General features: G+C 41.5%; 3 protein-coding genes across 5 annotated transcripts in view; 1 reads left to right on the forward strand and 2 right to left on the reverse strand.

The window, feature by feature from the left end:
- The window catches only part of LOC122429363 (boLa class II histocompatibility antigen, DQB*0101 beta chain-like), a 61335-nt gene extending 40339 nt beyond the window's left edge, over positions 1–20996 (reverse strand). The window contains exons 1-5 of one of the 2 annotated variants that reach the window (XM_043449607.1): positions 20809–20996; positions 19027–19296; positions 14887–15168; positions 14288–14398; positions 12990–13349 (exon numbers count right to left, since the gene is read on the reverse strand). In XM_043449607.1, the coding sequence (XP_043305542.1) occupies positions 13336–13349; positions 14288–14398; positions 14887–15168; positions 19027–19296; positions 20809–20917 (786 nt within the window). In that variant the 5' untranslated portion in view covers positions 20918–20996 and the 3' untranslated portion in view covers positions 12990–13335. Of the gene's footprint in view, positions 1–12989; positions 13350–14287; positions 14399–14886; positions 15169–19026; positions 19297–20808 lie in introns of those variants that run through there. The other variant, XM_043449608.1, reaches the window with a different exon arrangement.
- The window catches only part of LOC122429360 (boLa class II histocompatibility antigen, DQB*0101 beta chain), a 174375-nt gene that overhangs the window by 40339 nt on the left and 110205 nt on the right, over positions 1–23831 (reverse strand). The gene's annotated exons all lie outside the window — the stretch shown is intronic.
- Positions 40–4132, forward strand: LOC122429367 (SLA class II histocompatibility antigen, DQ haplotype D alpha chain-like). Its single transcript, XM_043449614.1, has 5 exons — positions 40–209; positions 2269–2517; positions 2962–3243; positions 3485–3658; positions 3823–4132. Exons 1-4 carry the CDS (start codon positions 128–130, stop codon positions 3637–3639), a joined length of 768 nt encoding a protein of 255 aa, XP_043305549.1. The 5' UTR covers positions 40–127; the 3' UTR covers positions 3640–3658; positions 3823–4132.

A 23831-nucleotide genomic window follows, 5' to 3' on the forward strand; every position in this document is an offset into this window, starting at 1 on the left:
TTCTGATTGGCCAAAACCTAACCTGACAGAGTGTGGCTTGGGTATCTTTAGAATTCCCTCTCAACTCAGCCCACATCATTGCTCTGCAAGTCAGAACAGCAACTACTGAGACCACCTTGAGAACAGGATGATCTTGAACAGAGCCCTGATTCTGGGGGCCCTCGCCCTGACCACCATGATGAGCCCCTCTGGGGGAGAAGACATTGTGGGTGAGTGCACGGTTGAAGGATATGGAGACTGAAGTTAGGGAGCAAGGAATTGGAGGGGCTGGGGGGAACTGGCCTAGAAATAGAGACTCCTGGAAGCATTCTCAATATTAAGCAAATCTAAAAGTTACCGTCATTGCACCTTCAGGAAATCAGAGTCCAGACCCACTATCTTTGTTAACCTGTGCTGTTGCATACTCTGTTTCTGATATTGGATCCAGTGAATATGTTCTGGAGGGCTCTAGGGGATTCATTCACAATTGTCTCAAAGATCAGAGGTTTTCACAAGTAGATGTTTTGTTACAAAAAATTTCATGAGCTATTGCTCCCAAATTTTCTGAATAACTTTTGAAGCTTTTTCTGTATTTCTCCTAAAGTTTATATTGGGGTATATAGTTCCATGAATTATGAATACTGTGTGGATATAAAGAAGGGTAACCTTTACTTGGTCTCAGATCTACATACATTTCTGTGCTGGCATTCTGGCACAGGTAGGTGAGCAAGCCCAGCTGAGTGTCTTTAGACAAAGCATTTTATTACATGGTTCTCACTTAATCTCAGTTACTTCATTTGTGTCACCTCACAAATAATCAAATTAAAAAAGGCATGTAGAAATGCTTTCCAAGTAATGAAGACACATAAATATCAATGATTATTCTTATTTTTAAATTATTGCTATCACAAGTATAACTTCATATTTTTCTAAAACAAAATAGAGAATATATATATTTACCTTTATTTTTAAGTTAAGAACTTTATGAAGGAAAATTTGGAGATTTAAATTATATTATTCTCAATTTGTCAGCCCAAATTGCCTATCTTTCAATTCATGTAATGAAGACCTGTATAGGGAAACTGGGCAAACACAAGTTAATTACATGGTCCCTTAGGACCCTCTGCCTTGCTGTCCCCCTCTTTCCACGCTCTCTTCATACATTTCTTCATCTTCCTTTCCTTCCAGGATCCATCCCTGGCTCATATCTCTGTTGTTTCAAAGACAGGAAAAGTTGGTTTGTAAAAACCAAAGTAGAAAAGCCAAATGGTTTAAAGGGGAGGTGAAAGAAAAGTTATGCTCACCTTCAACAACTTTATTAACCACGGCAGCTACCACTCTAATTTTGTATGGTAGTGCAAGTTTCACCTGCTTCTCCAGAGCACTTCCAATTTTCCTCTCTGCCTCATCACACCAGAGCATCCTTGTCAGGCTTGATTTACACATTAGGCACAGTGGGCACAGTGCTGAGGGCCTGCATTGCTTGTAGGGCTCATAAAAACTGTTTCTTTAAAAATTAGAAGAAAAACAAACTTTTAGAGTAGGGGGAGATGCTTTAAATTTTAATCCAACCTGAATTATATTTGTCTTTGTATCATATGGCTATAAAATACATTTTTAGTATTTTTATAAAAGGCGGCACTCACAAAAGCAAGAATGCTTAAGGCTCACAAGTCATAATGCAGCTCCGGTCACTGCTGATTCTGACTTCCGTATGGTTCTGCTGCCTGTGTCTGTCAGTTTTCCCCCAAATCTCTGTAATTCTCAAGAATAACAATTAATGTTTAATACACATTCTGAGCACACAGAATTTTGGGGATTCAAAGACGAAAAGACAAGATTTCTGTCCGCTAGAGGGTACATAGATTAGTGATGGAAAGAAATGGTGCAGGAAAGCCGAAGGACCATGCACCTGCCGAGCAGGACCATGGATCCAGCTGAGACTAAAACTGTAAAAGTGAATTAGTTCCAATTGACACAGTGGAGTGATGTTCTTCAGCAACAGTTGGTAGTCCAGGACAAGTACCAGATGAAAAAGATATTACATATATTCCTGTCTGAAAAAGGAGTCAAGATTCATTGCAAAGATAAGGAGGCATTGTTGCGAGGCTTTTTAACTAACTGGACAACTACCAACACAGAGCGAAGGAGGAGCAGGTACTGGGAATTTTGTCTAGAAACTGGGCCACAAATGAAGCCCACATGTTTGATAGTCAATTTCTTCTTTCACTTTGCTTAATAAGGATCTTTTCTCTGTTTTTTCCTTTTTTGCTTCTCACTCCGACTCAGCTGATCACATTGGCGCCTATGGCATAAACGTCTACCATTCATATGGTCCTTCTGGCCACTTTACCCATGAATTTGATGGAGATGAAGAGTTCTACGTGGACCTGGAAAAGAAGGAAACTGTCTGGCGTCTGCCTATGTTCAGTAAATTTGCAGGTTTTGACCCTCAGGGTGCACTGAGAAACATAGCTCTGATGAAAAATGCTTTGGAGCGCTTGATTCAAAGCTCCAACTCTACCGCTGCTACCAACAGTATGTGTTCACCATTCTGCCTCTCTTTATTAATCTACCTTTCATACCAGGCCTCACTCCCTTTTTCCCAAGGGATAGATACCCTTCACTTTATAAAACTCTCTCCTTTCCAAGGAGTCACCATATTTTCTCATGGTAATAGCTGAACCCTCATCCTCTGCCTTCTTCCAACTCACGTATTTCCGTATGATAGAAAGATCCCTATTCCCGTAATACAATCTTTGAATATTTCATGGAGAGGTCCCACAGACCTCCTGCTTGACAGGCAGGTCATCCAAAACAGGGGGACAGGGATAAAGCAGAAGCAACATACGGTGCCTCCCAAACAGAAGGGAAACAAGAGCTCCTCCACTATTAGACAGGGAGACATTGCTGGGAGGGCTCCTCCAGAGGCAATGGGTAGTGATATTCCCATTTCACATCTGTGCTGTTTCCTCACCATAGAGGTTCCTGAGGTGACTGTGTTTTCCAAGTCTCCCATGATGCTGGGTCAGCCCAACACCCTCATCTGTCATGTGGACAACATCTTTCCTCCTGTGATCAACATTACATGGCTGAAGAACAGGCACTTGGTCACAGAGGGTGTTTCTGAGACCAGCTTCCTCTCCAAGGACGATCATTCCTTCTCCAAGATCAGTTACCTCACCTTCCTCCCTTCTGATGATGATGTTTATGACTGCAAAGTAGAACACTGGGGCCTGGATAAGCCACTGCTAAAACACTGGGGTATGTACAAGTTCCACCCTTTTGGAACCTTCTTTTTTCTGTCAAGTCCAGAACACCCTGCCTGTTATCTGCTAAACCTCATGGCCCTAAACTTCACATTCCAAGGGTGTCTAATGACAGACCTCACTCTCCTCCCTAAGCCCCATACCCTAAGTCTGTGGAGCCAACCCTTCCTTGCCCCATCCCACCCACATGCACAGAAACGTTCTGTGTTCTGAGTTCTACAACTTCACTTTCACAGAACCTGAGATTCCAGCCCCTATGTCAGAACTAACAGAGACTGTGGTCTGTGCCCTGGGGTTGACTGTGGGCCTCGTGGGCATCGTGGTGGGCACCGTCCTCATCATCCGAGGTCTGCGCTCAGGTGGCCCCTCCAGACACCAGGGGCCATTGTGAGTCACACTCCAGAAAGAAGGTAACAATTCAGATCTGTTGTACCTGGGGACATAGTACAGACAAGGGAAAGTGGGAAGAGGTTGTGGACACAAATGTGGTTGAAAGTTGTTGAATTGGCAAACAGCTTGAAAAGGGCACAGGAGCCCCCTGGAGTCCACTAATCTCATGTCTTTCCTTTTGCAGGTGCACTGTCCATCTTTGAGAACAGAAAAAATGGACTTGCTAGATGACCTAGAACTATTTTCTGGCCAGTCCATCATGTACCTTCTCTCCTCCTACCCTGCTCCTCATACTTCTTCTCTAGGACTTAAGGTGCTGTATCATCTCTGAGCTCACATACATTTGGGATTCTCCCTCTGACCTTCTAATTTTTTCTTTTCTCAATTGCTAATTATTATGGAATCCCTGAGATATCCCACCCAGCTACCTAATCCACCAATGACCTTAAACTAATATATCCATGGAAGAAATAAATGCCTTTATGAGGTCTTTACTGACTTTTCCCATCTTTCATCTCAGGGCTGATTAGAACCATGGCCTCTTCTGCTTCAGACCCTTTGAACCTCATTTCCCAGATTATATTTCATGCCCAGTAACACAGGAGCAGCTTGTAGAGACTGATAATATTTTGGTATCTTAGCTGGAGTTAATATTTCTGTCTTCCTTTTTTTTTCCATCCTTAGCCACTGCCACACACCCGCAAATTCAGACATCAATGAAGGTAATATATATTCTCTGCCTTTGGTGCAGATTTGTTAAAACAAAAATACAAAAGCCAAGACGTAAAGTGATACTTATTTTAATATCACTTTTAAAATTTTGACAGAGAAATAAGTTGGGGAAAAGGAATTTTGAATCTCTAAAGTGCCAGGAACTTAGTTTTAGTACCAAGAAATTAGTTTTCAGAACTTTTAATTCTTAAAGAATTAGTGGTGATAAGAAAAACTTTCTTCTCCCCCTCTCACACTTGGGAAAAGAAATATGTTTGTTAGGAAAACATTAGAATAAGACAATAAAACAGGTATCTGAGAAGGACCAAATACTTTGTCCTTATTTAGGGTTAGAAACAATGGGAAAATGGATGGATGTAGAAACCACAGACATATTTAAGAACACAGGTGTAGTTTGCTTCATGTCTTACTTGAATCCCTGCCAGAAAACCATGTAGACTTTTCCTGACATGGAATGTGTGGAACAATAGAGTGAATATGGCTCCAGGTTGCTCCTAAGCAGATAAGCTTAAGTCAGGCTCACTGAATCTCTGTGCATCCCTGTTTGCCCTGGAGATAATCCACCAGTATCCTCAGCTCCTGCCCCTCACCCCTCCTGGCAAAGGAAACCATAAGCTTACAAGAGAGAAATCTCCGGAGGAACAGCATAGATGAGATAATGTGGCTGCAGCTATGGGTGCCATATCCTCCTCTAGACTCACTGTCTCCTAGTGGAAGTCCCTGTAGTGGAGATGGATCAACAGATGAGATTCTCTGGCTCTCCTCAGTGTGTCCAAGGCCTCACTCTTGGGAATGTATGTGACTTGACTTGGAGTCATTTTGCCCTTGAAAATTATTTAGGTTCATTGCCTCAGTCTTTCCACTTTGCAATTACTAAGTCCATACATTGCATTGCAGATTATTTTATGGAGCAACTATGAAATTGTATGAAACTGTCCTTGGCCAGGCCAACTGCATCAGTGAGCTTAAAATGTGATTGGAACACAAATCCATTCCCTGAGAGAATGTGTCTTCATTCTTTCCCTACAAATAGGTGCATCATATCATTTTTCTTGATTCCATATGTATGTGTTAATGTACTATATTTGTTTTTCTCTTTCTGACTTACCTTGTAAAGATTTTTTTTAACATATTTATATAAAAAATAGAAAAAATGTGTCTGGGGAAAAAAGACACAATATGAACACAGCAACTGATAGAGTAGATTTTGGTGCAGAGAAACCTAAATCCAAATACAGGACTCAGCACTTTATAGCTAGGATTTTAAATTATAACATTAGACAAAGTATCTAGCATTTCTGAATCTTATTTTCCCATTCATAAAGTGGGAGTGGTAATACTTTCTTTGCAGAGTTATTGACAGAATTTGAATAATCTTGTTATATAGAAAGTACTTTATACATAGTATAAAAATACATAAGAAAACATTGCTAGTTATATCCATACTTTATTTAAATGAATGGGTTATATGAAAATTGTTTTTCTGAGTCCTTTAATGATTTAGGAGGTTCAAACTTGGAGCTATAGGTTAATTTCTTTTCATATGTTGTTGGAGAATTTTTTTCCTCTCCAAAATGAGCGGAGGTGGGACTGGGTTAGGCTTAGAGAATAGACATGGTATAGGGCTTAGTGACACATCACTGACAAAGGGGTTGCTGAGAGAACTCAGGGCAAGTTGTAATATTTGACTTTGTGTTTTTACTCTCTAATAAAAGATATGTCTCCTCCTTATAGCCTATGAATTTTTAGTCAAGCTATGGTATATGCAACAGATCTTTATCCATGCTTATTTTGAGGAGAAGTGGGGAGTAGAATTAAAAGCTGCCTGTGAGGTAGAAGCAAGAGAATAATTTAAAGTACAAAGAATTAGTAAATGCAGGGAATCTGAACCAGAGCTGTTCATGAAAATATAGGTAATAGAGCATAACAGATACTTAGGGCAATGAAACTACTCTGTATGATGCTACAATAGTACATACATGCCATACAAAGCCATAGCATGTACATTAAGAGTGAATCCTAATGTAAACTATCAACTTTGCATTCTAACGATGTGTCAATGTAGGTGTGGAAATCTTTTTACCTTCCATTTAATTTTGTATGAAACTAAAACTACTCTAACATGAGTGATTAAATAAAATTAGATTGGTAATTATCATCCCAAATGTATAAAATAACAATTTTAATATGGAAAGAAATGTAGGTCACTTAAAATACATAAATAGGCTGAGAATTTTTTGGCAACAGAATTTCAAGTAAATGTTATGTAAATATAATGATTCATCAGCTAACAACCCAGAATATTGGAGGTAGTGTGTGTGTTTACATTTTATATGTTATCATAATATAGGGTTATATTGTATAGCATTACTATCAGTGTCCTGGATATAAGACAAATGCTATACTCCTTCCCCATGAGATACTAAGGAAAGCAAATTTCATGGTAGTTGCGTTTTATTAAAGGAATTCATTCATTAAGTCTTTGTGTAAGTTTAACAGAAATAAAATTAATTCCAAAAAATAAGAGCAAATATTTATTTTTATCAGCCACCATATGATATTACTATGAACAGAGATGGAAATCAGTCCTCATGGTTTCAAATTATGTGATTCTTGAACAATTATTTGAATTGTTTCAGAGTACATGCATAAAATAAGACTTTAATATTCAATATGCTATTTTAAATTTACAAATTGAAAATCACATAAAAATATATCAAGTTTGTACTTACCACATACAGACAAGGATTTTGAAGGATTTAACATACAAATCAAGCACTTCACACATAGCTGGCACATACTAAGCAGGAAACAAATGTTAACAATTTGTGTTATTGTTATTTTCTGGAACCCAAACCATAAATCTTATGGTAAATTATATCAGAAGGATGCAACCAACAAGATTAAGCACACGGGAAGTTCTACTGGACAAATAATTCCACTTCTTCAGCGAATAATTTGCTAGGAAAAATGAAGAACAGATGAACTATACATTAAAAAAAGAAATATATGGACCAAACGCTAGGCTTTGTTTGGATTCATATACAAATAAAATAACCTAAAAAATTCTTGTGAGACAATCATAAAAACTGGAACACTAAACACAGTAAGGAATTATGTATCTAATTTTAGGTGTGCTCATGGCATTATTATTTCTAAAAACTCATTACATTTTATACTCCTGTAGTAAAATATTTATGAATGAAATGATATGATTCTGAGATTATTTTGCAAGTCTGTGTGTAAGATTAAGTAGACGGGTTTACAAAATTCCCCATGAGTTGATAATTGTAAAAGCTGGATTGCTGATACCCAATACTATGCTCCCTACTATGGTATATAGTTGAAATTTTCCATAATACAAAGTTTTTTTAAAAAAATATTCAGCGAAAGCAAAAAAAAAAAAGAAGTAGGCAGAGGGGCATTCTATTTAAAGTTATGTCATTTTTTAAAGTTTTCTTCAGTTTTATCATACTTAGGAAACTTTGAGTATACAAATGCTAATCCAGACTACAGGAACCTCTCAGAAATGTAACCTTAAAGTTATATATATATAACTTTAAGGTTATTCTGTCATTCTTAGTTGCATATATATATATGCAACTAAGAATGACAGTAAAGGTTATATGCAACTAAGAATGATAGTAAAGGTAAGCAAAGTAATTTTCCCTTTATTGTTGGCTGAATTAATCCCCAAACTTTGGTAACCTGATGATTAATTTAATTAGTAATACAAAAATGGTTACTGAGTACCAGTGTTATCACACATACCATTCCATGTTCTCAGTATATTAAAATAATGTGAAAACAGATATATTCATTGTCTTCAAGGAATTTACACTCCAGGCAAGTAAATACACACACATGAAATAATTCCACAAAGATATAATCAGAAGCTCTGAAAAATTTAACAAAAAATAAAAGGTAACACAGAAGAGTATTGCACAGACACCACGTAAAATTTGGTAGAGTTTAGAAGAGACTTGAAGAAATGTATCTTGAGATGAAATAAGATGGTGCATAGTAGGTAAAGAACAAAGTTAAGGAGGGCAGAGCAAATGTTTGAGAAAATCTTACAACATGAAATAAAAGATGAGAATAAAAATCACCACATACTTAGTAAAGAGAGTTCATTTAAGAGCAAATAAACTGAAAAAAAAAAGAGCAAACAAAATTATTTAAACAAACTTTAAAGCCTTTCTAATTAGAATAATCAGAAGGAAAAAAGATACTGCATCTAATAAAAGTAATGCTTGCTTGCTTGTGTGTGCTCGGTTATGTCTGATTGTTTGTGACCTCCTTGACTGTAGTCCACCAGGCTCCTCTCTTCATGAAATTCTCCAGGCATGAATACTGGAATGGGTTGCCATTTCCTACTTCAGGGGATCTTCCCGACACAGGGATCAAACCCATGTCTCTTATGTCTCCTGCACTGGCAGGTGGGTTCTTTACCAATATAAAAGTTATAATGGGGGCTAAGAATGAAAAATTTAACATAAAGCTTGGAAAATTAACCAAGAAATTTCTCTAAAATTAAAAAAAGAAGAAGACAAAGAAATATAATGTATAGAAGAAAAGAAGACATTGAGAATACATTCAGGAAAGTCTATTGTTACATCAAGTAACAGAGCTAGAGAGAGGAACAAAAAATTAAGATACAATATTACCAAAACAAATAGCAATGGGAAATTTTCCAGATATGAAGAACCTCTTTGCATGGCAGGGGACTGTCATATATTTAGCAAAATTAGTGACAAAAGATTCATTCCTAAATACATCATTTAAAAATTTTCAGGACCTCAGAATACCATAAAGCATCCTGGTGGTGGAAAAAATAAACTTGTAACAGACAAAACAGATTGCCAGATACTACTATAATTAATTATACTATACTACTGTAATTATGTAATTAACTATAATTAAGATAATTAGAAAGGTCTGGAAGTTCTAAAGGAAACATTTTCTATTAACAAATGTGTACCTTTTCAAAATCATGATCAGGCATGAAGAAAGAATAAAAATAATGCTAGAAATGAAAGGATATAAATTTGCCTAGCACACATAGTTTTACTGATTGTTGATTAAGATTATGACTTGTTGATTAATAATATGACTTGGAAAAGTGAAGTTGTTATTCAGAAAATAGGAAAGCAAGGAATCCAAGAAACAGTGGTTTCAACCCAGAACATCACTGAAAAGAAATCATACTACTGCAGCTCCAAGGCAAGCTTAAAATGATTACATAAAGTTGTTTTAAAAGTGATAAAGAACTTTCCCCCACCCAACTTTTAAAATTAAGCTATGATCAAAGCCCAAAGACAATTACTATTACAGAAGAATGCCAATATTTCCAACTTTGACAATATATTTTTAAAAAGACCTGACGCCACAATTTGGCAAGTGGAAGCATAAAAGAAGAGGTGAAGGAAAGCATAGTGATGCCAGTACCTTCATCTTCTAAGAAGAGTGATAAAAACACTAGTCATATTGAAGGGAAGAAGACACAAAAATAAATATATTTAAATTATAATAGAAACTAAAACAAGAATTACATAAGATGACTCTTGATTTTAGAAGCTGGGCCATTATGCAGTCAAGAAAATGTCTTCAGCTTAACCCCAGGGAGTTCTAAAGCTGTAAGATTCCTTCAGAGTTGACACAGTTAAGGCAAGACTCAGGGCCTTTATAGCCCGGCAACGAGCTGCCATTGGAGGCAAATTCCCTTGGGAAGTGGAATAAAACTGGATGAGACAACTCTCCTCACCTAAAGTAATTCCAAAGAAGGACAAACAGCTGAGAGGTATCAGTCAGGAACATTCCCAACAACTGAGGGAATAAACCCTTCATTCCCAAAGGGTAGAGACTAGGTGGTTCAGGATAGGGCTAGCTTACAGTGAACGGTGTCGGATTCTTGATCTCTGAAGAAGATTTAGCTTAGGGACCAGGGGCCAGGTTTGATCACTCAAGAGCTTTTGCGTAGCAGAGTTTTATTAAAGTATGAAAAGGGACAAAGCTTCTGACAGACATCAGAAGGGGGACGGAGAGTGCCCCCCACCCTGCTAGTCTTTAGCAGGATGTTTTATGTCTGTTAGAAAGCTATTACTCAGATAAGAGAGACACCTCAGGGCAAACGGAGTTTTACCAGTCCCCTCTCCCACAATATGTATTTTTGAGATAGGATGGCATGAGGTGTGTCATCCCTCAGCTATAAAACAATTGATATGAATACTGGTTTGTTGAGCTATTATCAGCCCAAGGTTTGAGAAAAGTTAAGTTCTGGTGGAACCAGGTGTCATCATGGCAACAGAGAATTTTAAGAGACATTTGCAGCCTATTTGGAGACCCCTGGGCTTCCTGCCTGTTACCCTCTCAACAGCATGCCCTGCAGAAGCACTGTTCTAGTCACTGGGAATACTTATACTGTAAGATAGAAGGAAGCAAACAAATAAATATTTTTAAAAATTCATCATCTATTAAATTCCATTAATTCCACTGGCTAATCTTCTAACTTAAGAACTTTATTCTTCCGTTAAGCATTCCACTATAGTCAAGCAAAGTTATGTTGCAGTAAGATGTTAAACTGCAGTAAAAATTTAATCTCAATGGTTTAGATCACTAAAAGGGACTCCATTCCGCAGCCACTCAAGGGATTCAGGTTGTAGAGTTTCCAACATCTTGTACACCATCACCTCAACAATGGCTTCCATGCTTGTAATAACAGGGAGAGCAGGCAGAGCTTATACCCACTTTTAAGTTTATTGGCTGGTGTCAGTCACATGACTCCAACCTAACTGGGAAATTTACAGAAGCTCATGGAATATTGTTCGACACCACTGTCCCTGAAAGACATACTGACTGATATAATTGATAATAAGGCCAAATGCTCATGACAAGCACGTTGTTCTCTAGTACATGCACTTTTCTCCAAGTTATATGTTTACTAAGACTTGTGTTTTTTTGGCCAGCAAACTTGTTTATAAAAGATGTACTTGTTTCAAAGGCATGAGCCTGCTGTGGTCCCTTTGTTTGGAAAAGCAATAAAACTATTCTTTTCTACTTCACCTCCCCAAAAACATACTTGTTATTTTAAATTAAATGATCAATAAAGGATTATATTTCCTAATGAAATCTGGATGCAAAAAAAAATTATTTCTATGAAACTGTCACAGGCAGGAATTAAAGAAGATATTAACCTTTCATTAAGAAGGAATCTTCCTGCATGGGGCCTGTGTGACAAAGTTGAACTGTAAGAATGATACAGGATACCCTCATCTTTTCACTCCTGTGAAAAGGTCTTATGTTTCAACTAGAAAAGTCAGATCTCAATGTCTCCCTAAACTGTCAATCTGGTTCAATCTCCAGTCCTGACTCTTGCCTTTGCAGGATCAAAATCAAAGAACTACATACTGAGCCCAAGTCTCCCTGGACACCCCACACAAGCCCTTCCAATTTCCCTATAATGTCACTCTGTCTTTACTCCTATTGTGAATGGCAACACCCATCCTAAGGAAGATGGCAAAGTCAGCACAAAACCTCTGACTCCACTCAGCATCTTGCTGTGGGCAGATTCAGACTATGACCTCCTTGGGAAGCAGAATCTGGAGTCTCCACACTCCACCATGTCCCTGGCTGATGACTTGGAGTGCATCCTGGTGTACAAGAGATAAAGATCTCAAGAAAGCCTGGACTTCCCAGGAGAGGGAATGATCTGCCATTGCCTCCTCAGGTACAGTGAGTGGATGAGGGATCAGGGAAAAGGGGATGTCTGGTCCTCGGAGGCATAGCTGTCCATAACCTCAAAGATAAGCACCTAGCCACACACTTTAGTGATTAATCCTAGGGACTGAGATGAAGACTAGCCTTTAGGACTGGATCAACATCTTCAGAGCCACCAGGTACAGTGACCTGAGAAGAAAGTATCTTTACAAATTGACAGCGGAGCTCTATTTTCCGAGAATTTCACCTCAGCAGTGGCATCAGATGACTATGCGGGACATGCAGGTTGGGATGAATGTGAGTCAGTACTTCCAGTTGGTACCTCCAATGAGTCAGTACCCTAGAGCTAGAGGGAACTCTGCCTTTTGTCTTTTGGGGTCCACAAAAAACAAACTCCCCTTAAGCCATTCCACACTAAGGAGGCTCTGTAGACTGGAATACTCCATTTGACTAATGCAGACATCTCCACTTTGAGAAGTCATTTCCTAATAAGGGGAATAGGCTCAGTGCCAGGAGTCTGCATGCCATGTACAGGATGATGTTTCTGAAAGGTGTGCATGTTACTGAGGCTGGGCCAGACAGAATCCTTGCTAGAATAATTAAAACTCTGGAAGACAATCCAAAAACATACAAAAGAGATAGGGTCATACACACAAACACAGAAACAGTGATATGATGTGAAGTGGTAAGAAAGAAAGATGCAGAAAATAGAGAGATGCAGATACATGACAAAGGTGTAGAGAGAGAAAAGTCGATTCTCTTTCTCTTCTGTCCACCCACCCCTACATGGCACACAGTGGTGCTTCTAGTCTCCTTCTGGTCCTCAGTTGGCTGGTTCACCCCAAAATAGTTTCCTTCATTCTGCAGTGGTTCCTACCTCTACTCATTTAAGGAGGTTCAGAGTACAGATAACTCATAATCATGTTTAATTATGATTAAAAAAAAAAACTCTACAGCCTGGTAAATGATTTCAATGTGCTTCTGCACACTCTGTTGGGTAAAAATGGGAGCAGAGGAAGCTCTTGGGGTCTGAGTAGATGCAGCTGACAATGCACAGGCAGAGGCTCCAGGGTCAGTGGAGGAAGCAGCATCACAGCCAGATCCTTGGTTGGGGGATGGCCATGGGAAATGACCTGGTGATTGACTCTGATCTCAGAGTGGGACAGGCTGACAGGCATCTGGGAATTCCGGGCAAGGACAGACACGCATTATAGAAGAGCAAACACCAATCCCAAAATATCCTCAGGAGTCAGCGCATGAGCCCTGTAGAAGAGAGAGAGTGATCAGCACACAGGACCCACACTTCAACCTGACAAGGAGGCATGGGAAGCCAGGGAGCAGCTCTTGTCCTTCTGGGGGATATGAAGATTTTTATTTTTAGTAGATTTAATGATAGCTCACCTTCTTTCCACCACATTCAATCACTTATAAATGCCCACAGGCAGTAGCCACCAACACATGGCACAAAGTGGGCAGCATCCTGGTGTTCATCTTTCAAACCAGAGCTCTGGCTCCAAGTTTCACAGAAAGATGCCATCAAAGTTATGGCCTGGTTCTGGGGAACAACTTCAGGAGTTGATTACAGAACTTCCTACATAAACTTCTTCCCTAACTCTTGATTCCATAACAGGGAACAGGTCATGAAAGAGACCCTGCACCCAGGCACACTCAACTCACACCCTTCCCTCCTTTACCTGTCCCTACAATCCCCACTGACACAGAACAGAAATAGAGCACCTGCTGGTAGGGGCCCACAGTGTCCTACAAAAGATCTCATGACACAAACAGCCACTGCCTTACTCACCCCAAAGAGAAATGAGATTAGCAACTCAAGGGGAAATGCATTTCTTTCTTATCCATTGACCACAGGACTTAACTGCCCTAAGCTAAAATTCCCCCAAATGAATGAAGCTGTCACTAGAAGGAAAGGAGGAAGTTTTCAGAAAGGAGCCCACGAGACAATGATGAACTTTAAGGAAGTCTTAGAATAAATTGCACCTGTCATCTCCGTGGCAGGGCTACCCTTTCAAACCAGTAAAGTCAGATTCCAATGTCGCCCTAGGTTGTTCATTATCTCCCACCCCCAGCCTCACCTCCTCCTTTCAGGATCAGGAGGAAAGAGCTACATCTAGAGGCAGAGGCTTTCCTGAACAGAGGGTCTCAATCACAGCCCATCTTCCCATTTCCCCAGAGTTCCTTACCCTTCTGGCTCCTGTGATGGACAATGAGGCCCAGCCCGAGGAAGATCAGCCCCAGCACGAAGCCCCCAACACCACTCAGCATCTTGCTCTGGGCAGATTCAGACTGTGCCCCTGGGAAGCAGAGCCTGAGAGTCAGCGTTTGTCCCCACATCTCACAGTGTCCCTTTAGGAAGCTTGAGGTCTAGTCTGAGGTATAGGGGGTGGAGATGTCAGGGGAAACTGGCTCTCCATTCTGACCACCCCCACAGAAGGGACCCGCCAACAGACCTTTGGACACAGTGGGCAGGTGAGAGAAGGTGAAAGTGGATCCCTGCTCTCAGGGACACTTCCATAACCTTAGACCTTAAGACTGTGGTCACCAGTCAGTTCTACAGAGCTACTAGGCTGGGCTCTGGGGCCATGATGTGTAGAGTGAGCTCCCTGTATGTGAAAACACAATGTGATTTGGTTCTTCTGATGCCTGTGCTAGGAGGCATGAGCACTCTTGTGTCCTGTGATTTCAGTAGTGAGGCTGGGGACAAGGGATGAGAGGGCATGGACCGGGGAAGCTCTGCTCTGTCCTGAAGGGCCCACAATGAAAGGAAACCAAGCACCCTTACGCCAATCCACCGAGACGGGGCTCTGGAGGCTGGGGTGCTCCACGCGGCAGGTGTAGACATCTCCTCGCTGGGGTGTCATTTCCAGCATCACGAGGATCTGGAAGGTCCAGTCCCCATTCCTAATAACAGGGGTGGCCACAACCCTGGCTGTCTCCTCCTGGTCATTCCGGAACCACCGAACCTTGATCTTGCTTGGGTAGAAATCTGTCACTGAGCAGACCAGCAGGTTGTGGTGGTTCAGAGCCTCAGTCCTGGACGGGGAGATGGTCACTATAGGTTCCACTGAGGGAGGAACAGACAGGAAAAGACACAGTAAGACATGAGACCACACAGCACATCTCCCATGGGCAGGAGTCCTTTCTTGGTACCAGAGTAGAAAGATCCTTGGATTCCAAGCCTTGGATTTAGATCCATGCTGGGCCACTTCATTAACTTGAATAAACACATTGGTCAGTTTCCTTTTAAGTCTCAAGAGATCATTGTAATCACTCTATGGAAGTTATTCTGTCAATACTAATTGATGATGGAGCATTTTAAAATTATAAATTGCTATATTATACTACGGAGAAGGCAATGGCAACCCACTCTAGTACTCTTGCCTGGGAAATCCCATGGACGGAGGAGCCTGGTGGGTGCAGTCCATGGGGTCGAAAAGAGTCGGGTACGACTGGGCGACTTCACTTTCACTTTTCACTTTCATGCATTGGAGAAGGAAATGGCAACCCACTCCAGTGTTCTTGCCTGGAGAATCCCAGGGATGGGAGCCTGGTGGGCTGCCGTCTATGGGGTCGCACAGAGTAGGACACAAATGACGTGACTTAGCAGCAGCAGCATATTATACTACTATGTGAAATTTTTAAAAATTAAAAAAAAAACACCTGGACTTGTTTTCTCCCCCACCTATTAAAGGTGACCATCAGGGTCAGCACTGGTGACTTGTGCTGGGACAGTGATACTGTTTTCTCTTAGTCCCTGTGCTCCCCACAGTAGAGAAAATCCAGCAGCTTTGACTCCCACCTGCTGGCTGAGATGATCAACATTAGTCATGGCCTCAGGAACAGCAACATGGACTGAGAATTAAGACAGTGTAGACATTTCTATGTCCAGTAAAGTAGGACAACAATGACTATTCCATCCTTCCTACAAGTAATGCTTCTCAAACAAGCTAAATTCTATAATTCTTAGACTGCAATATTAACAAAATTTGAGAGCAAAAGCACTTCTTACATGTTGCCAGTCAACAAAGCATCTCTCTCATCTTTTAGCCTAACCTTAGCTCAGATCCCATACTACAGTGAACCCTTCACACACACACACACACACACACACACACACACAAATTACATTAAGATACATAAATTTTCAGGGACTTCCCTGGTGATCCAGTGGATGGCTCAACACTCCCAAATGCAGGGGTCACAGGTTCCATCCACGGTGGGACAACTGAAATCTTGCTTGCAGCCCAAGTGCTGCAATGAAGACCCAGTGCAGCCAAAAATAATAATGATAAATAAATAAAATTAGCTACATATATAATTTCAAATGATATGTAAACTTCCATCTCCACATCATATATGCCACCTACATTTTATTCATTCCTTGATTCATTTATTAATCCAATCAACAAACATAAATTTGACAAGCACAGGGAATCCAATGATACACAAGAATATGGCCCCTGACTTCACAGAACTTGCAATCTAGTAACAGAAACAAACAAAAAAGGAATGTTATTTTAAAAGTTTGTAATTTTTGAAGTAAAGGAAAGGGGACTTTAAAAACAAGTAACAATGATAAAATGTTTGACTATGTATCAATTCCTTTATCTTCTCAGGTTCCTACTCATCATCAAATGCAACATACCTCCCAAATTCTTTAACACACCTTACCCCTTATTTCTCTAGGCATTGTACTGAATCTCTCTCATTCTCTTAGCCTGAAACCATAGTAAATATTTCACGTGTGGTTTAGTTATTTGATAACATGTTATGTTCTCTCATTTCCTCTTTTTTCCCTATTTTTCTTTTAATATTCAAGTGAGTCTAACTGCTAGCTCCCTATACTAGTCCATTCCCCTGCTATTAAGAATAACTGTCTTGTTCTGAAATCAGACATTATCGCATGTATTCTCTACAGAAAATATTCTGAGATTCTTGCAGCAGTTGGCCTGAGTTAATGAGAATGTTATATAAACATTTAACTGTGACTTGCTGAGGTGAGCAGGCAGTCTCATTACCACAATTACATGTCATTCATGAGCCATCATCTGGAAGGAAGCATGCTTTTGGTTTGGTCTTGATTCTTGATCAGGCTCTTCTTCGTGGGCTCTGACTGAAGTCATAATCAGCTATATGGACTTATAAAATCTGTTCATCTTAAACAGATTGGAAGTAAAAGTAGAGGGCACGAGTTCAAGAGAAAATGTTAGAATACTTTTTATGAAAAAGAACTGAAATAACAAAAATATAAGTTGTTGTCCAGTCACTAAGTCGTGTACAACTCTGTGACCCCACGGACTGCAGCACATCAGGCTTCAGTTAATCCTTTCCTATCTTCCAGAATTTGCTCAAACTCATGTCCATTGAGTCAGTGATGCCATCCAACCATTTCATCCTCTGTTGCCCCCTTCTCCTCCTGCCCTCAATATAAGTATTCAGTGACATTAGGATGAAGAAGGCGGCAAGACTGTAAAGTAAGCTAAAAGTTATGTGAACATGTATAGATAACACTGGGGTCAAACTAGGGATTAATCAGGGATTTTTCAGCCCCTTGAATATATCATTTCATCCCACTAGCATTGAAACTAGGCAGAAACAGACTCATACCGCTGCTTCTGGTCATAACTGGCTTTAATAGAGGCTTTGCTTCTGTTAGATGCTATACACATGTAGTAAAGAGCATGATGACTGTTCTGTATTTGGGGAACACTACACAACTTAGGGAATAACTATGATGTAATTACTTAAGCTGTTTATTATGTACCAATATTAGTCCACGGGGTCGCAAAGAGTCAGACATAACAGAGTGACTGAACAACAACAATAGTGTATATAAAGTGGTGATGCTAATTGTTAAGGTAGTTGTGAAATGAAGTAGCATAATATAGATGGTGTTTGGTAAGATAATTGTCTAGAACTAGTTGCTTATTAAATGGGTATAATTCCTGAAGTGGATGGAAATGTTGGGAGGGGAGAGGGAAAGGGAGCAAAGGCAGGGTTTAGGCCAAAAGAAACTAGAAATAATGTTTATTCAGTAATTTAATGGCATTACTTTATTTATCCCAAAACTTCAGTCTTTCTACTATGCCATTTGTTGACCTTTTCTAAGAAATTAAAACTCTCTCTTACAATACCATTCAAAGGTTGGGGGCTTTTTTTAGCAAACACTTTTTCCCTCAGACTTTGCATTCACAAATTCTAAATCCATTCAAGTCAATAAGAATTTGCTTTAAAGCATTGAGCAAAATAGTAAAGAATAATTGATAAAGTCATTTTTAAAGCCCTATTTACCTTTCTGTTTCTCTTGAGCCTAAGTGGATGGGCAGCCAAGTACATTTATTCATTAATTTTACAAAGTCTTATGGAGTTCATACTACCCGCCAGTGTGTCAGACTAGGCACACAGGGATAATTAAGACAGTCCCTTGGCTGAAAGCATTCCAGGCCCAGTGATATAGTGATATCCATGTGAGAAACCAGGATTATGGTGAATAATAATTTGAAACCAAAAAGTGAAAATGTTATTATTTCATGACTGTAATACTTCACCACGAGTTCAAGTTGCCCTAAGAGCACCTGGAAGTAACCCTAAGGCCACCAGGCTGGGCTGTCAGGCCTCCAGGAAGCAAATACGCCCAAGGCACCAGGCGGGGAGATGCAGAATGGGTGGAAACAAAAGCACAGGACGGGGCGTTGGAGAGGTGACCCACACCGGGCAGGCCGGGCCGCCTCTGCAGGGAAGGCTCCAGGGCTGCCAGATTCGATGCCCCGCCGCACACGCTGTGCCCTCGGTCGCCTGTCCCTCGGCGCCTCGCTGTCCCCTCCGCGGGCCTGGGGACCCCGCCCCGGAGGACTCAGCCCCCTCCCCGCGCGGAGTCCCAGAGGGTGGAGGGCGGGCCCCTCGGAGGGCGGCCGGCACTCACCTTGGCGCTGCCAGGTGAAGGGGGCTTCCCCCTGGTAGTTGTGTCTGCACACCGTGTCCACCGCGGCCCGCGTCTGCTCCAGGATGTCCTTCTGGCTGTTGAGGGACTCGGCGTACGGCCGCCCCAGCGGGGTCACCGCCCGGTACTCGTTCACGTCGCTGTCGAACCGCACGAACTCCTCCTGGTTGTAGATGTATCTGGTCACGAGCCGCACCCGCTCCGTCCCGTTGGTGAAGTAACACAGGCCCTTAAACTGGTGCACGAAATCCTCTGCGGGGAGACAGCGCTCGGTCAGGCCTCAGCCGCACAGCCCCACGCGGCGGCCGCTCGGCCAGGTGGGGAGGTGCCGGCCGCCGCCAGCTGGGTCCGTAAACCTGAAACCCGCCGCTCAACCCCAGGTTCCGCTCCGGCCCGGCCCTGTGCCTTCTGCTGCGAACCCAGGTTCTCCAGCGGCCCTTCCCCAGGCTTCTCGCCCCTTCTGAGGGCTTCCAGGATGTGAGGAGGCCTGTCGCTGAGGGAGCCCTAGGACCTGTGACCCTAGAGGCTCGGAACCAAGTAAACGAGGCGGCAGGTTGATTTTGCATCCATCTCTGTACTTAAAGATTCTCACATGAAATCCCATTTTACCCTGAACTCCTGGGAACCTCGGAGACAAACGAGAGCAGGAGAGTTCAAGGGATGACAAAGGACCTGTAGAATTAAGCTTGTCCTCCTGACAGGTGTATTCTCTTGGTCCCCAGCAAAGTGTCCTTACAACGCCTTGGCTTACTCTTGAGTTTCTGCCACCCGCACCCGACTCCTGTGTAGTTTGAAGGGACCAGCAACCCTCCAGTCCTAAAAAGGACAGTTTATTCATGGAAAGAGTATGGACTTTCAAATTAGATTAAAGCTAATATATAATCATATATATATATATGTGTATATATATATATATATATATATATATATATATATATATACATATATTTCTCTTTTTATGTTCTCCTTTTTCCTAAATCCTGTCCATCCTCAAGTTTCTGAATATCACTCAAGTCACCAATTGACCAGAAATCAGTGAAACCTGAGATTAAAATTCTGTCTGAGGTCACCCAGGCAGCTCCACTCAAGAAACAAAAGTTTGCTTCCATAAACCCTCCACTGAGAGTCAGGAATATACAGTCTTCCCCTCAAATGCTGAGCCTGCAGAGACCATGGCTGCCCTACACATCCCCAACCCATAGTAGTAGGTCCAGATAAGGTCTTGGAGGACCCTGAAATGACAGATTCTGCAGTGCCTTCTTTGGAGAAATTCACATCTTTAAATAAAAATACCCATGCTCACTTTGTCCTGGCACTTGTAGTAGATACACACTATGCCTCCTCCTCCCCGTTACAACATTCCCAGGGTTAAACCTGTGGGAGGGCAATTGTCCTCATGCTTCCCTGGTAGCTCAGACGGTAAAGCATCTGCCTACAATGCGGGAGACCCGGGTTCAATCCCTGGGTCAGGAAGATCCCCTGGAGAAGGAAATGGCAATCCACTCCAGTATTCTTGCCTGGAAAATCCCATGGGCTGAGGATCCTGGTAGGCTACACAGTCCATGGGGTCACAAAGAGTCGGACACGACTGAGCGACTTCACTGTCCTTAGAGGGTGGAAATGAGAATGTACCATAGCCCTCATTCCCAAAGGGAAGAAATGTGTGATGAAAGACAGTATCCTGAGATCACTCCCCAGCCCAAGGGTCCCTCAGAGCCTGCTCCCCAGAGTGGTGGCGCCGGGGAGCAGCTGCCCTGCACTTACGTGGAGAGTCTCCGCCTTCAGTCCCTGGGGTGCTCAGCATCACCAGTGTCACCATCACAGCTGCTGTCCAAAGGCCTCTGGGGATCCGCAGAGCCACCATCCCAGACATAATTGAGAACAAAGGAAGAAGTAATGGTAGTCAACACAGCTCAAACCCAATGGATCTGGTTAGCCCACTTCACAGAATAAAAGCCTGTGACAGCTTCCATGTATGGCAGGATTGGAGAGTCCCTAGAAAAGGGACCAATCAGGAGTGGAGCTGAAAAACTTCATCTGTTTCTGGGTAGACATCTTTTTTTGAAGGTTCTTAATCTAATGACTGGCACTGTGTCCTAATCAAATTACACTGGATTGGGATGAAAATATCTCAGTTATAAAATATCTGAATACTGAATGCCTTAGGAGTTTAAAGAATGAAAAAAAAATTATTCAAGAGTAGATACTTCTGTGATATTTATTTAAAACCTATTGTTCTTGGAATTTGGGGTAAGGGAAAATAAAAGTGAAAGTGTTAGTTGATAAGTCATGTCCCACTCTTTGCAACCCCATGGACTGTAGCCCACCAGTATCCTCTGTCTATGGAATTCTCCAGGCAAGAATACTGAAGTGGTTTCCCATTCCCTTCTCCAGGGGATCTTCATGACCCAGGAATCAAACCCAGGTCTCCTGCATTGCAAGAGGATTATTCTTTGCTGTTTGAGCCACAAGGGAAAATAAGTGGGGATCATATTTCAGAGAATAAAATTATTGTCACAGAGATGTTTACTTTTATTGTCTTAGAGACCCTGAAGATCCCTAAGTTGTGGGTGGGAAGAACAGAGTTCTTGAAGGAAATGGTTTTGAGCTGCAGTTCTACCATTGATGTGCTTTATGAGAGTCAACAAAATACTGAACCTTTTTGCCTAAGATTTCTCTATAAAATGTGAATTATGTTTCATGCATTTTATATCTAGACCTTCATATATACAAACTTAAGGATAATATCACATGTTTAATATTACAGAATGTTCCTCAGCTGCCATGTGTAACTGTTGGCAATATCAGGTTAATATGTGGAACAAGAAGACAAGCAAAAAAAAATTGACAATAGAACCTCCCTGGCAGTTCAGTGATTAAAACTCTCCCCTGTACTGCAGAAAGTGTGGGCTCAATCTCTGGGGAACTAGGATCCTGCATGTCATGGGGCATGGCCAAAACTTTTGAAAATTGTCAGCCAGCCCTGCTGGCAAGTGATTTTTCATTACATAAGAATCTAGGGCTTCCCTGGTAGCTCGGATGGTAAAGAATCCACCTGCAACGCAGGAGACCTGAGTTCGATCCCTGGGTTGGGAAGATCCCCTGGAGAAAGGAATGGCTACCCACTCCAGTATTCTTGCCTGGAGAATTCTATGAACAGAAGAGCCTGATGGGCTACAGTCAGTCCATAGGGTCTCAAAGAGTCAGACACGACTGAGCAACTAACACATATAAAAAAGAAGAGAATCTATTGCATTTATGCTTTTTGAGTCGAAGTATTTGGAAAGTTAATTTGACTTTTCTTTTAAAATATCTTCAGCCACTGAAATCCTTCCTGAACAATCTGTTTGTGCAAAGGCACAGTCCACTAACATTTAAAGCATTAAGATATTGTCAACTTCAGTTTTGAGGACAGAGAGCAAAATTGTGAAGAAGCATTTCCTGGGGCTTGAATTCCGTTGATGAGGGAGCAGATGTTTAGAGAGCCGTGCCAGCCCTAAGAATCAAATCTCAATGGCAGAAGTATCAATGTGCTTTATTAAATAAACATCTTATTTATCAGATTTGTCTTGCCCATGTCTAGGGAGAGTATAAAATGGTTATAGAGCAATTAGGAAAAAAAATGGTTATAGAGCAATTAGAACAGTGTCTGGCATATATCAATGAACAAGAAAATAAGTGTCTCTCCCTCTCATTTCTCTCTTTTTCTCTGTCTTTCCTGAATTTTAGGTTCTTCTTTCAGAAAAGAGGAGAGGATCTAAAAGCAGAATATAAAGAGTTTACCAGCCTAAAAGAAATAGGGAAGAGGCAATGACAAGAAGTTCCCCTTAGTTGCACATGAAGGCAATGAGTTAGTTCAATATTCTGAATTAGGTGCATAGCCCCAGGGCCCCTGAGACTGGGAAATCTGTCACTGGGCTTCCACCTGCTGTGGTGCACTCAGGACCAGGGTAGCTCCAGAATAAGGAGGGTTCTAGGGTAGGATGAAAACATAAAATAGGACCATCAAGCTCAGACCAGTAACTGGGTTGTGGGGCAACAAAGAACAGTCAGAGAGGGATTCTGAAGGTGTCTCAGTTCCCTCAGGTCCACCACAGGGTCTCTAGGAATAAACAGAGGCTTCTGACCCTTCCCCTCCCTCCTGTCCTAAGGAGAAAGTTCCCTCCGCCCTTTTCCAGGCCCTGCAGTGAAGGCAGCCTTAGACCTGGGGATTACCCTGTCCTCACAGGCCTCTTCACACAGACTTTTTAACTGGCAACGTGTGTCAGCTTAAAATCCTTTTTCTGTTTAGTTCTTTGGCCCATTTTTTGATTGGGTCATTTATTTTTCTGGAATTGAGCTGCAGGAGTTGCTTGTATATTTTTGGGATGGGGAATACGTGTAAATCTATGGCTGATTCATATCAATGTATGACCAAAAAAAAAAAAATTTTTTAAAAAATCCTTTTTCTGATTGGCTACAACCTCATCTGCAACGCTGTGGCTTGGGCTTCTGCCTGCTGCTTCCCCCAAGCCAGGTAACATTCTCTACATTTTCTAGAGTTCTCTGCACTGTCCTTATCTCTGCTGAGTTACTCAGGGTAGTCACTGCTGGCCTGGCCTGGTCTGATTCCAAGTATTTACCTGAATCACCCTGCGGAGGCAGGGAGCTTAGGATGAGGCAGTGTGTATCCCCCTTGAGTAGATGGTGGGATCTAGAAACAGTCATTGATATGGGTCAGGGTCACTGTAGGGAAACTCTCATGGTACATCCTCTGTTCCCTCAGAGTGGAAGATAAAAGCTGTGAA

The sequence above is a fragment of the Cervus canadensis genome, chromosome 28 (genome assembly GCF_019320065.1).
Source record: "Cervus canadensis isolate Bull #8, Minnesota chromosome 28, ASM1932006v1, whole genome shotgun sequence".
NCBI classification, from domain to species: Eukaryota; Metazoa; Chordata; class Mammalia; order Artiodactyla; family Cervidae; genus Cervus; species Cervus canadensis.

Bases quoted from the DNA above. Each gene is read 5' to 3' on its own strand.
- LOC122429367 (XM_043449614.1), top strand. From the start codon at position 128: ATGATCTTGAACAGAGCCCTGATTCTGGGGGCCCTCGCCCTGACCACC. The intron at 210-2,268 runs GTGAGTGCACGG...ACTCCGACTCAG, and splicing joins TGGGGGAGAAGACATTGTGG to CTGATCACATTGGCGCCTAT. The intron at 3,244-3,484 runs GTATGTACAAGT...TCACTTTCACAG, and splicing joins GCCACTGCTAAAACACTGGG to AACCTGAGATTCCAGCCCCT.